Genomic DNA, 14,652 nt, shown 5'->3' with positions numbered 1-14,652 from the left:
TATTTTAAGCTCATCTTCTATCAAAACTCCTGTTTTACCTTTCAAATGGCAGGAGATTAACAATATTGATATTCATAATACTGTAAAAGAATTTAGCAACTCTAAAGCTGAAGATGTTTTTTGGTATGTCCAATTTTTTGATCAAAAATATTATTGAAGATATCTCCTTTCCTTTATCATACCTTATCAATTGGATGTTTACTGTAGGCACCTTCCCACAATGTTTGAAAATTACAATTTACTGTTCCAGTTTTTAAAAAGGGAGATAAGTCCTGTATAAATAACTACCGCCGCCCTATTTCCTTAATTGCTGTAGTCTCTAAAATAATTGAAAGGTTACTAAAAAAAACAGATGGAATATTTTTTTGAAAATAATCGGATACTGAATCCTGCTCAATATGGCTTCAGAAGTAAATTATCTACCATTAAGGCTCTTGAAAAATGTCATATCTACTGTTCTCGAAAGTTTTGAAAACAAGGAGGAAGTTGCAACCTTGTTGTTAGACTTAAGTAAAGCGTTTGATTTGGTACCACACAGTGAGCTAATTGATAAATTAAAGTATTATGGTGTAGAGGGGCGTGAGCTGTCTCTTCTCACCTCTTACTTGTCTGATCGTTATCAGTTTGTAAAGGTTGGTGACCAGAGGTCAGACCTTCAGTGTGTGAGAAATGGAGTCCCTCAGGGCTCTGTTCTGGGTCCTTTCTTATTTGTTATCTTTGTTAATGATTTGCCTGATTTTGTACCAAATAAAAGTATTCTTTACGCCGATGACACCACTCTATTGTCATCAAACAAGAATAGCATGGTAAATAAAGTGATAATTAATTACATGAAAGAAAGATCCTTCCTCTGGTTTGATGCCAACAAATTAAGCGTAAACGATGAAAAACTGAGGAGATTGTCTTTAGTCTGAGCTCAAAGGTGGACAGTAAATCTGTAAAACTGCTGGGCATAAACCTGGATTCGAAAGCTGAATTGGTGGGTTCACATAAACTCTCTTTGCTCTCGCTTATCGAGGGTTATTTTTCTATTGAAAAAATTAAAGTCCTGTACAAGCAAAAATCTAGTTATGAACGCTTACTTTGCTTTTTTTAATGCTCACATTACTTATGGCACTCTCTTGTGGGGCAACTCTGCTGGTGCAAAATTAGTTTTTAAGACTCAAAGAAGGGCATTACGAGTTATTGCAGGTATTGGTGAGAGAGATTCTTGTAGGCCTGTCTTTGTTGATCTAGGTATTCTTACCCTTCCATGTATATTTATTTTGCAAAGCCTAATTTTCCTTAAAGAAAATCTTAATTTATATAAATTTAGAAGTTATGTCCATAACTATAGTACTAGATCTCAGAACTTGATAGACCTCAAATACTTTAGATTAAGTAAAACCCAGAACAGCCACATGTACATTAGTGTAAAACTTTTTAACCTCCTACCACCAGATGCAGTTACCACTACTTTAAGGAATTTCAGAAGTTGTCTTGTGAAATGGCTGAAGCAGAAGGCTTTCTATTCAGTAGAAGAAATACTTTTACATGATTTAAGTGACCTTAAATTTTAATAATGCTATGTTTTAATTTTTAACATTTATTATTTATTGTTTTTATTGTTATCTGTTGTTTGTTAATTCTATTATTAATTTATTATTATTTATTTTAGCATTAAGTTTTAATTAATAATATATTTTGACTATTTTTTAATTGTATATTTATTTGCATTTCTCTATAGAGATGGTGTTCTTGACTGTTGATGTAATAGTACATTATTGTAAACCTTATCTGACTTTGTCAATGCATACAACATTATGTGGGACGACAATAAATGATTCTTGATTCTTGAACCTTTGGATGGCAATTAAATTTTGCATTAACTGAAAAATCGTGGCAGAAAACTGTTCCAATGATCAAAGCAGCTTTAAGGAAGATTCCTTGTTGGACTGACAAGTGTTGGAGTTGAAAAAGGTTTTTTACGAAAGACAGGAAGAGGTAAATAAAGAAGCTTATGCTAGAAAACCCATTGATGAGCTTTACAGGTGACAATATGTTTAACACAGTAGTAATTTCCAGTTATTCATTTTCTCAATGCATAGCTATTGTTTGGAGTAACTCATATTTCAAATAGTGATAACATTTTTAGAACCAGTCTATATTTTTAGTTACAAATAACATAGGAAACCGTAATGAATTCAGAATTGAGAATCAACACTACAATTTTGGTATCTTTGATATCAAATTCAAACTTTTTTAATATTGGCCCATCCCCCTAAACTATATTTTTTCCCAAAGCTTTCTTATTTCTCAAATGTAAAACTAAATCTTAAAATTGTTTATATATAACAAAACACTAAATTATAAATTTCCTTAAGATAACTAAACCATTTAAACATCAAATTGAAGTTGAAATAACTAACTTTTGTTTTCTATGCAGTATGGGAGGAACATTGACCTTGGCATGCTGACAGAACCGCTGCGCGGTGACAGTCTACTACTGCGACTGATGAGCCAGCCATCAGTATGATGTTTACAATGCATCAGATGACAAAGTTTGTTCTGTGGTACATAGAATTGAAATTATAGCTTGTTAGTGTGCAGTGCCAGTTTCTAGTTAGGTCCAAATTCGCCAGATGATCAAACAATTAGTCACTGGTTTAACAAGTTTCGTGAAATAGAAAGTGTGCTGAAAGGATATTCGACTGGGCGGCCAAAAGAAAGTGATGACAAAAATCTACATTGTTAACCCCATATCCCAACAACTGTGACAATTAACAACACCACTTGTGTGAAATGCCGTAAACATTGTACTCCCAACTGGCACCAGGCACGTCAGTCGCAGTAGCAGACTGCTACCGCAAGGTCAACGTTTCCTTGCATGCTACATGAAAAACAAAACATAGATACTTCAACTTCAAATTAAATCGTTTTACTTATTTTTAATATTTGTTAAGTAACTGCCATTCAAAATTCTGGCATTTTTTTTGTATAGATGATCAAAATTCAAGTACTTCCCAAGAGAACCCTCTTGTGCCCTGGAGGGATATGCCAGATAACTGGTTTCTAATCTCAGATTAACCACCTTTATAATCTTTTGTACCTACCCAGATATATATATATAAGAAAAATCAAAGTAGCTCAGGTAATTACAAAATTGAAGTAATTCCTCCAATCTTACCTTCATAATCTTAGGATCTAATTGAGAATAGTGACTCGGTTCTCTCTTTTGAATCTCTCCAACACTGGTGTCCTACAACGAAATCAAGCACAAAACACAATTAATATATACACTGTTATAAGGTAAGCAGCTCAATATATCGTACAATCAACACTGTTAAATTAAGACACCCAAAAACGTGAATGCATCACTGAATAACCACAGAAAAATATTTGAAGTCCTTTGAAAGTCTGTCAAAAATTGCTAAAGTTGTAAAATTGTAGATCTGAACTATGATTGAAGCTCTTCGGTGAAGATATCCGGATCAACCACGGACACATTACAGCTACACCCCTAATCTAACATCTAAAATTACAAATAAGCTGCAGATTGCAGTGCCTTATCATCTCCCTCTGCCTCGTCGTCCGGGTTGAGGAGACGCTCCAGCTGTTTCTTATAGTCGAGGAGGAGACCATCCCACTCCAGACGAGTCGGCAGGCAGTTCCACACATCTGGCAGATAAAGTACCACGGTTTCAACACGAGCAGGCACCGTCTTCCCCTTATGAATGGTCTCAGCCCGATGGTAGTAAATCTCCACAAAGCGGTACCTGAAAATAGAAATCAGTAGGAAACCCTCAGTAGTTCAATGTACAGTGGCAATGGTTGAAGAAGGGTGAAGTCCACCTGTGTCAGCTCTCGTGACAAAGTGTTCTAGCCCTCACAAAATTCTTTTTTTTTTACTTAAATGGACCAAAGTCAACAACTAACCAACTTCCCGATTGCTGCAGTCAACAGACAAAGACCTCTCCAACATTCCTGTTACATCTCGGCTTACCGAAGACGTCTCCAAATTTCTTGAGGAACCTGCACAACTGACTTCCACCACTAGTTGTGTTGTCCCGAGAGGTTGTAAACTTATTCAGAGAAAAAATTTCAATAGTAAAATTTCATTTTCTTCATGAAAATCAAGAATATAAAATTAAAATTAAATTGTTGCAACAAACAGAATAATTTGAGTTATGTTTCATGTCATACTTTTCATGATTTCATCATGAACCATTTAAGTTTCTTAAACATTTTTATGTTTTGTTTTGTTTTTTTTTTTATTTGACAAACTATTATTTTTTTATTTCCTTGAGTATCAAGATAATTACAACTATGTTATATTTAAAAGAATTCACATACCACTGAGAACAGTTGGTTAAATCAATTCCGGTTAGAGCTTTGCAATTACGAATTGCCGTTTTGATAAGAACTGTAGGATCTTTCTCTGGATTTGGCCCATCCAGGGAAGGACTCCAGGGACCACCGATGGCCATGGTCTCATTCTTTCCTCGCAGACCCACGAGGAAGTTGACAAGACGAGTGGGATGTACAAAACCTCTGTCACGGTCATCATAACTTCCTTCCTTCTCATCGGCTAGTAGACAACACTTCTGGTAGATCTCATCCAATTCAGGCATACTCAGCAACATAACCTGAAATTATTCAATGTAATAATTAATCTAGGAAATGTATAGATTTCTCGTTTATTTTTCACACAAATTCATGAGAATTATTTTGCCTAAAGAGGCATCACTGAATAAATCAATGGATATAGGTTTCTTTTGATCATACTTCTTTCAAGAGATGTAATTTTCTTTTAACCCTTTGACGGCCACGGGGCCGATATACTGGCTCTCGAATTTCTTTTCCGAAACGGCCGTGAGCCAAGATATCGGCATAGAAAAATCAGTTCGAAAAACGGCATCGCGCCGAGAAATCGGCACCCTTCATTTGATTAAATTATTCCCTTACCTCTTTATTTTCGGTTTGTAATATAATATCAAACGAAACGTAAACATATATCCTTTCAAATTATTATAATTATTATAAAATGTTTTTACTTTTTTTTGTTCAGTAGAAAGATGCAATTCAGAAGGCAGTGACGTGTCAAACAAGATGTTCGGTTCTCTTTGGTAGCAGCTGTTTGTTCGTTGTGGCTTTGTACACTTGGTTTTGTTCTTAGACGTTGTAATGTGAGGTTATGTTACATTTTGCTGTGAAGTTTAGTAATGTTTCTTTTCTGGTTTACATTTAGCAATGAGTAACAAAAGACGTCGTGAAGCATCGCCTGTAAGTGAGGACACATTGTTTTCCTGTCTTCAAAATGCTAATGTTAAGGACTATTAGTAATGACACTTCCAATTATGATCTCTTTTCTTCTGAAGACAGCACTAGTGACTTGGACGATACGGACGATGATCCTACGTTCGATCCTGCCAATTTAGGGCCGTCTACATCACAAACCAGATTTGGTCTGCCCCTACAAACTAGGCCTAGATTTTTTGATGTGAGTTCTAGTTCTGATTTCTGAGCAAAATGTTAGCTTAGGCCCTAGTGTAACAAATATTCCAAGGCCTAGAGGTAGGCCTAAGGGTAGTACTAATGCTACTCCTAATGATAGTGACTTAGCCTATTCTCCAGAAAGAATATGGGTTCCTGTCAGTGAAAATGATGATTCATCTATTAGGCCTAAACATGATTTTTCATTCAATGAGATTCCTGGTCCAAGACATTGCCCCACCTCCAGACTCAGCTCCCATTTATGTATGTGCTGCTTTTTCTCACTAATAAACCTTATTGAAAATTTTGTTACCGAGACCAACCGCTATGCTCAAGATGCCATAAATAGTATGGAATGAACAGGGTATGGGAAAAAGTTTCTTTTGCGGAAATGAAAGCTTTCATAGCAGCAAATTTGAATATGGGACTGAATAAAAAACCTTCTATAGATATGTACTGGAGCTCTTCTTCTTCTCAGGTTACACCATGGTATTCTCGATTGTTCAGGCAGAAATAGATTTGAAGATATTTTAAGATTTTTTCATATGGTTGACAATAAAAAATTTGGCAAAACACGGTACCCCCATATTATGACCCCACAGCAAAATTTCAGCCACTTGTAGACCATGCTAATAGAGTTTTTCCGTCAATATTATATCCCTAACCAGCATCTAAGCATTGACGAGTCTCTAGTTGGAACCAAAAATCATACCCAACTATTGCAGTATATGCCTAACAAAAAGCACCACAAATGGGGGATCAAACTTTGGGTGCTGTGTGATTCCGTCTCAAATTATTGCTTTAGCATTCTTTTGTTATAAAGGAGCTAAAAGCAATGAAGACCAGGAAAACATAAGAAAAAGAGGTCTAAGCTTTTACTGTAGTTACAAAATTATTGGACATGGGAACTATCTGAACAAGGCTTATCACTTGTATACTGATAACTTTTTCACGTCCATATCCTCTAATTGAATATTTATATTCAAAAATGACATTTGTAACAGGTACAATCAGGAAGAATAGGAGAGGAATCCCTGATGAATTGTTAGGAAAATACAAGGTAGGGGATAAAAGATACATGAGGAGTAAGGAAATTTTAGGTTTAGCTTATAGAGAGAAGTCATCTCAAAAAAGTCAGGTGATTCTTGTGTCTTCTGATAGCAAAGCTGCTAACGTACAAGTAAGCAAGAATAAGGAACAAAAGTGGTAATAAAAACAAAACCAGACATGATCCACCAGTATAATAAATTTATTTAATGGGTGGGATCGACACCACGGACCAGAATGTTATATTCATATCTAGACGAGAGGCGTACCGTAAAATATTGGCGTAAGATCACATTCCAATATTTTGTCTAGAATGATTTTGAATTCTTATATTCTATACAAAATGAACTGCAAAGACAAACCTAAGTCACGTTTGAATTTCACAATAAATGTTATTGAGACACTTGCTCAAGGACTGGCTAATTGCTAAGAACATTCCAGCTAATTTAGGGGAGGTGATGGCCAAATGCCCCTTAGTCGGTTTGGAATGGATAAGATTCCTGAAAAGAAAGAAAAGAATTGCTGTGTCTGCAGTACAAAAAAATCAAAGAAGGAGAACAAGACTGCATTGTTTAAAATGTACCAAAGGAGTACATGCAGAGTGTTTCCATAAACACAAATGTGCATAAAGAAGCACAAAAGACCGTGTAAATATTGTATATAGATTTGTTAACTATAATTATTATTACTATACATTTTTAAATGTTCATGTATAAAGTGTTTGAAGACAATTGTGTAAACAAGAGAAAACTATAAGGTGACCATTCTACAGTAATTCACATGGCCTATGGACAAACAAGAAGTTACAAGGTAAACACTTGTTATAGACCAAACTTTCATGTTGATTCGCATGGGTGTGCTGTGTTGTAGTTTTCTATAAAAATATTTCTAAAAACTTTATTTCTGAAGATATCCATATGATTTTTTCTATACTTGTTTGAAAATATGTATACTTTCTTATAATAATAATGGTTTCCTTGAAATAATTTTTTTTATCCTAGTTGTCATCAATTAAACACAAAAAATAAAAAAAACATCCTAATTTTTTTGAAAAAAAATAAATAAAAATTAATAATAATAAAAAAGTTTAATTGTTACAAAAAATATATTTTGATGCTTTTATATATACTACTAAATAAAACAAAAAAACAAACATCACTAAGATACTACTATTTATAGATGAGTTACACCAGTGTTTGTAGGAGTGTGTCAAAAGTGCCATTTTGAGGCTGGCCTTTTTGGCAAGTAATCTGGATATAATGGCTGGGGTGTTTAGAAGTACAAATGAATTTATGGCTTGGCCTTCAAAGGGTTAAGTGCGCATTAAAACAGAAAACCCCATTATTAAATCAGATAAAAACTTCAAGTTTTGTTATGTAATAGTTTATGAGTAACACAGCTTCCCACAAAATTAAAAATCTAGGTCCGAGTCACAGAAGAACCAGTATTTTTTGTTAAATAATAGTTCTGCCTTATTCATGTGAAACTTGGATAGAATGAACCAATGCACTATGGTTCATTACCCATTTATAATCCATTGATTTAAATTTAGAATACTAAAGCACTCTGAATAAAATTATGAAATAAATGGTATAGAAGTGCATACGGTACATTGTCGTTTTTATAGTTTGGGTTGATAGAAGTATAACTGAATAGTCTATTACAGTTTTATTTACATTACATGTACTTTTAAGAACAAAACAAATATATATACAACATTTTCTTTTTCCATATGGTATTCTTTTAAATGTTTCTCAAAAATAAGATTTCTCCACCTTCCACCCTTTACTGATCTATCATTAAATAAAACACGATACCTTGTTCACTTTTTAATTTGAGTACATAAAATATAATGTAAGTCAATAAGCAAGTTTACACATTAATCAAAAAACTCATTCACTCTATAGTGACTCTGTCACATGCTTCAGGTATCTGAATTCAGATTTCAAGATTTCAGACGCTGCACTAAGCGGAAGGTGAACTGAAGCTACTAAATTCATCATTCACATTGATCAACTCTTCCCAACATAGTTACGTTATGTGTAGAAAACTTGGTTACTCCACTATGCTTAGAGATCGTGTCTAAAACATCATAGTGCACTCAATTGTGCACCTGATGAGACAATGAGAATACCTTTTCACCTAGATTATACTATATTTTGTATGTAGTCTAGGAGTCTCTGATGTCAAAACAATGTCAAAAGCTATTGTTTTTATTATGAGCTTCTCCGTTACCAACTTTTTTGTATCCCTTCAGACGGACATGACTTCAGATTCCAGGAGTTAAGTCTGTGACTGCGTAAGATTTTATTTAGGCATTGCAATACTGCACTAAGTGAAAGGTGAACTGGGGCTAAACTCAACATTCTCAATGTAAATGTTTCTATTATTGAATATCTTTTAAAAGGCTACTATTGCATAATAAACAACTTGAACATTTTAATTTCATAAACATCAGAATACAGATAACAATATTGTAATAAAATACAGAACCAAACATTTTTAAATTGGGTCATTTTTTTCTGTCCTATGTTTCAAATTTTATATCCTTTAAACATTTTATCAAAATGTACCTTCTCAACCAAGTTCCACCTAATCTGATGTGTGAGCAGTGTTCTACCTGATCTGTTGGGTGGCTATATCCTTTCCACCAAATATTGTTCCCTTGTCTCTTCCACACATCTTCCCTCTTGAAAACACTCACACACAATTTGTCATTTCACCCACCCCTTGGTCTTGTACCCTGTATCGCAACTTAATTAAACTCAGTATAATAATTAGCAACTGAACATACCTTAGCAGAAAATAGATAATCAGCATCAGGAGGGTCTAGAACAGCATCATTCTCTATTAGTGGGTCAACATCTTTGTGCATCACATGGAATGCGCACGGATGATCCAGAATCAAAGGTCTATGAGGTGGGAACACCTCTACCCACTTGAAAGTGCTCAAGAAAAAGTCTGACGGCATGTACATGTTGGTGTAACGCTTTTTTATCTCTATAACATCAGCCTCTGGCCTGGAAATTTAGGTTTAGGTTAGTTTTATTACTAAATTTTCACATGTTAATGACCAAGAATAAACCAGGAAGTAACATATTTGTTTAAATAAATTTAAGTAGACTAATATATTTTACTTTTATTTAAAGCCCATCTGTATTTTTTGAATAAAAAATGCTTTATTCAAAGGTAGATATGATAAAAAAATTAAGATTAAACTATTTTAAATCAAACAAACTTTTCTGTTTAGCCGTTCAAATCGATATATTAAATAAATTTTGTTTAAGAGTAGAATATTTTATGACAATAAGCAGATACTGTACTAAAACTAAACTGGTTTGTTAGCCTATTAATTGAAAAACTATTATTATTCATGTACAGTTAAAAAGAATCAAACTAAAATGTACACTACTCACATATCAAGATCAATTTTAGGTATCTGGACCATGTAGCGAGGGACAACTCTAGTCTTCCTCCTTCTTGTTGGTGTCTTACTACGTTTGCGGAGTGGAGGGCTTTTCATTCGTTCCTTCTCTTTCTCCTTCTCTTTTTCCTTTTCCTTTTCTTTGTCTTCCCTGCAGAAATCCCTAGGTATTACATTCCAAATCATTTAATTAAAATTAATAATCCTCTCTATATATGTAAATATTTAAATTTTCTTATTGTGGTTCTACATTTAATTTTTGTCACATTGCACTCTACTTATATACAAAGTAAAATATGCATAGTGAATTACAAAGCAGAACCTTCCTTGATTGATAATAGTTTATTTTTTTTTTAAGGACAGGCTAATGCCCTTTTAAGTCTAATTCTGTTCATCCCCATGGGACATTGGCCTGTGCAAGGATCTTATCAAACAGAATAAGGAGGAGTGTCACTACAGTAAACAAGGATGGTACTAGCAACAAGTGCTATGGTCAAAGACAGGATTTGAACCTGCACGATCTCAAACTCAGAACCCAAATCTGACATCTTGGGCTTCTAAGCCGTCAACACTCTGCTAAGCCATAATTGACTAAATTATTGCCCTTAAGTTTGAGATGGTGGTTTTTGGTTGAGTTAATTTGTTCTCAATTTCAGTTTTAAAACTCATTATCACTTTGATTTCCAAGCACTGCAGTTTCTACTACTGTAAGGAGTTCACATGGGAGTAGAGGAGTGGTGTAATTTCGAGCGAATTACTCAAACTATCCATTCCAAAAATAAGATGTTATACTTCCCCACCCCTCTACAGTAGTGCCTGCTAAAGATTGATATTTTAGCCATTTTTAACAGTATAGTTAACGCTTAGAGTGCCACATTTTCCCAAGGCATATGCATAAAGTGCCACGCTGCTTTTTTTTCATATTTGTAAGCTTTTGGGAAAAAAGCTGAGTTGTAAAATAACTACCAAACAGATTGTCATAATTTTGTTGTTGTTCTTTTTCTCATTAAACGTAGAATGATACATATCATTACAAACCAAATTTTATTTATCAAAATATAAAAATTTCACTATTTATAAAAAAAGTTTTTTACTTTTTTGGAAAAAGTTAAGTTTCGACTTAATTTGAGTGTATACATTATTTTTAAGGTTTTTTTTCTTTATACCATGATGTAAGCCATATAATTCTAAATAAAACCCATGTGTAAAATAATATTTTAGAATTTAAAAAAACATGGCATTATATGTATAAACAAAATGCTGCCCGGTACCGACATTTTATAAATTGTACTTCATTTGTCAGAGTATAGAAATTACATAGTAATGGTGTAGTTTTCACAATAATTCTAATAAAACATCAATAGAACAAAAATAAATATGATTAGTAAATGTAGAGACACATACTTGCTAACATATCTACATAAAAGTTTACATTTACTAAATCACAACCCTAATACATTTTCACTGAAAATTCATGTTTTTCACGTGGACACAACTCAAATCACTATATTACTTTTGTAAAGAAATACGGTAAAATACTGTATAAGTTACTATTTTATTTTGTATTTACTCAAATGCTTGGTTATCGGCACATAAACAACAAGAAAGGCCATTACGCAATACAGTACTTGTCCGCTACATCGCATAACTGGAAGACAAAATCATCGCATAGGTACAAGTATTTCGGTATTATCGCAGCCCACTATTTTTGGATGAGTTTTCCTTATCAGAGATCAAAATAAAAATAGACACACAAATTACCTGACATTTTCGAATAATGAAATGTTGTTCTTTTAGTTTTTGTTTTCATTGATTGTCATAATAACTTGTAAATTCCAAAATAGGTTAAAGAAAGTCTGTTCTTTTAAATTCTGTAATTTATTTTGTCACCGATAAGGAAAAACTCATCCAAAAATAATGGATGATAAGTACCCAAACAACATAAGTTTCACAGATAAAATAGTAGAGAACCAACATAAAATTCGTATTTATTATATAGTTTCGAAGCTACTGAATACAGCTGTCTGGTTATTTGGCCAAAATAATCTTGTACTATATAAAATATTATCAAAATATGAAACGTCTAAATTGGCGACGCTGGCACTTTATGCACTTTTCGTACCGTCACAATTAGCAACGCTGTGGCACTCAAAGGGTTAAACTAGTATATAATGTAATCAGTACTCTTAAATTAGAAATTATCAAAATTTATTGATAACTATCGTATGTTTAACATAGTGCCTATTTAAATATATAATTATTGTTTAACTAAATTTTCTTATTCACGGTAACTATTACAAAACAGTTGACTTGTGTGTATAAACAGGGTGTTTGTTATAACTAGGTAGTCTTAAAAGATTATGTAAAATTCTGAAATATAATATTTTTTTGCTTACGGCCATTTAATAAATCATGTTTATGTTTGTATGTTTATTCAAATACTGTGTGAAGTATGGAAGAAAAACTTGAAGAATTGGAAGGTAAAGAAAAGAAACATTTAGAGAAAATAGAAAACCTATTGCAACTAAATACAAATGTTGAAGCTCAACTTAATAAAGAGAAGAAACTTCACTAAGAAACACAAACCATATACGAAGAACATGACATGAAACTGAGTCAACTAATTGATGGTCACGTAAAAGAATAACAGAGCTTGAAAAAATTATCACTGCTCTGCAAAAGAAAGTGAAAACCCAAGAAACTAAAACTAAATCTTTTAATAACTAAATGACACAAACTTCCCCTTGCACTGAAGTAATTAGAGACAGCCCTACATCTCTCCTACTTGATATTGTCACATATAAAAACAAAACTTGACGAAATGGAGATGGCCATTAATATTCTGATTTCAGGAGATGATCACTAAACCTGTATCCAAAAATAAAATAACATTTTTACAGAACAAAGCCCATACCTGTCTGCAAGAACTAGCCAAACCTGCCAACAAAATTTTCCCGGTCGTCCAACAATACAGAATGCCCAAGTGCTCTAAACAAGAACGCAGCCCAACTACTCAGAAAAGAGTATGCACTCCTCAATCAACCAGAAGAAGGAAGATAAATATGTTTAATGTCTCTCTCTACAAGTAGCAAACGTTGCTGAAAGATCAAATGCCCTTGGACCCCCAAAAACCTGCAAACTTAGAGACTAAAATGAAGCTAAGCAACGCCCCACCACTAAACTCAAAGCTGAGGAGAAACGGTGAAGACTATGAGGACTTCTTCCTGAAACACATTGCGTTTTACCTGGAGCACATGACAAAACACTATGGTTACAAACAAAAAGAAAATCAAAACAGTGCACACCCAACCCAAATCACACAACATAATATTTTAGACCAGCAACCTCAATCCAAAGAAAGACACAAAATACAACTCTAGAATGCAGTATGGCCCCACTAAAACTCTATTATCTAGGAACCCAAACACCTGACAGAAAATCACTACTGAAAATTGCACACCAAAACATCAACTGGCAATCCAACAAATTGACATTGTGTATTTTTGTGTGTTTTTAATACGATTGTAACATTGTTTAATATTATTAATTGTATTGTTAATTGTGTAGTTGTCAATTAGTTTCATAGGTTTAAACTATATGCAATGATGAAATATTGATATACAGTGTGAATTAAAAGTATGGATAAACTCTATTAGTTTTTGATGGATAAAAATGGAGGGATAGAACTTGGGACACCTTTCTAGAAAATAGAAGTGAACTTTTTAGTACCATGTTATAACTATGCCCATTTCCCCAAAATGGGATTTGGGGGGTTGTTCCAAAATTTTTAAATGTAAAGGCCCATTAAGATTCACCTCATTTGAAAGGACTTGACAAAAGAAGGAGAACAGTTGAAACTAAAGCTTTCTATCTCAATCCAGTAGAAAGTGGCAGCTCATGTTTGTATCTTCCTGTCTTCACGAAAGTCTTATACTATATACTTAAACATGGCCAGCTAAATAGAAAAAAACTTTCCTATGTTTTCACAGAATTAAACAAAGTTAAAAACTGAACCATGTACAGATAGTTTAATATATCATAGTGAAATAATACGGATTAAGTATTATAAAGAAAAACATTTTCCACATCTCAATAAAAAATGCTTCTAAATATTTAAAACATCAGGAATTACCTAGGGCGATCAATACTTCTTCGGTCATCCCTTCGCCGTTTCCTGTCAAAGTCATCATCATCTCTTCGGTTTCTCTTCATAGATCCTTGTCCTCTGTTTCTTCTACTAAAATCACCTCCTCCACTCATCACATCATCAGCTAAAAAATAATAAAATCTCTCAGTATTGTATTAATATGTAATTATTTAATTTATTTTCAAAATACAAACAACGGATCCTTCAGCCGATGAATAATGGAACCGAATCATGTATAACTTTTAACCCCAGATAAGTGCAAATTTAAGATAGTGCACTTGATTTTGGGTTTGGAAAATATTTCTTTAGATTAAATTCAAATCTCTCTAAGATAATTTCCCTGAATACAGAAAAAAATTGAGTATGATTTCAGTCTACATGAAATTACATGCTGACGTAGATAATTTAGGCAATGTTGTAATCAGGTCCACACAAAAATGGCTGAAGGTAAAATGTGTATTTTGTACACTATATCTGTTCAAAAAAATATCGCAACCTTTGTTATTTTTTAATAATTTATTTATTCATCGATCTCAATTTTCTTCCCTTCAAAGTAATCCCC

General features: G+C 33.3%; 1 protein-coding gene across 1 annotated transcript in view; it reads right to left on the bottom strand.

Annotated features, from left to right (window-relative positions):
* LOC124363516 (cell division cycle and apoptosis regulator protein 1-like) overlaps positions 1–14,652 on the bottom strand; it is a 36,531-nt gene that overhangs the window by 3,481 nt on the left and 18,398 nt on the right. The window contains 6 exon segments of the mRNA XM_046818764.1: positions 3,167–3,238; positions 3,545–3,755; positions 4,333–4,625; positions 9,314–9,539; positions 9,936–10,094; positions 14,076–14,214. Coding sequence (XP_046674720.1) covers positions 3,167–3,238; positions 3,545–3,755; positions 4,333–4,625; positions 9,314–9,539; positions 9,936–10,094; positions 14,076–14,214 — 1,100 coding nt within the window.

The sequence above is a fragment of the Homalodisca vitripennis genome, chromosome 5, assembly GCF_021130785.1.
Source record: "Homalodisca vitripennis isolate AUS2020 chromosome 5, UT_GWSS_2.1, whole genome shotgun sequence".
Taxonomy (NCBI): Eukaryota; Metazoa; Arthropoda; class Insecta; order Hemiptera; family Cicadellidae; genus Homalodisca; species Homalodisca vitripennis.
The sequence above is the reverse complement of the archived record's forward strand: the minus strand, read 5'-3'. Positions and strand labels throughout refer to the sequence as shown.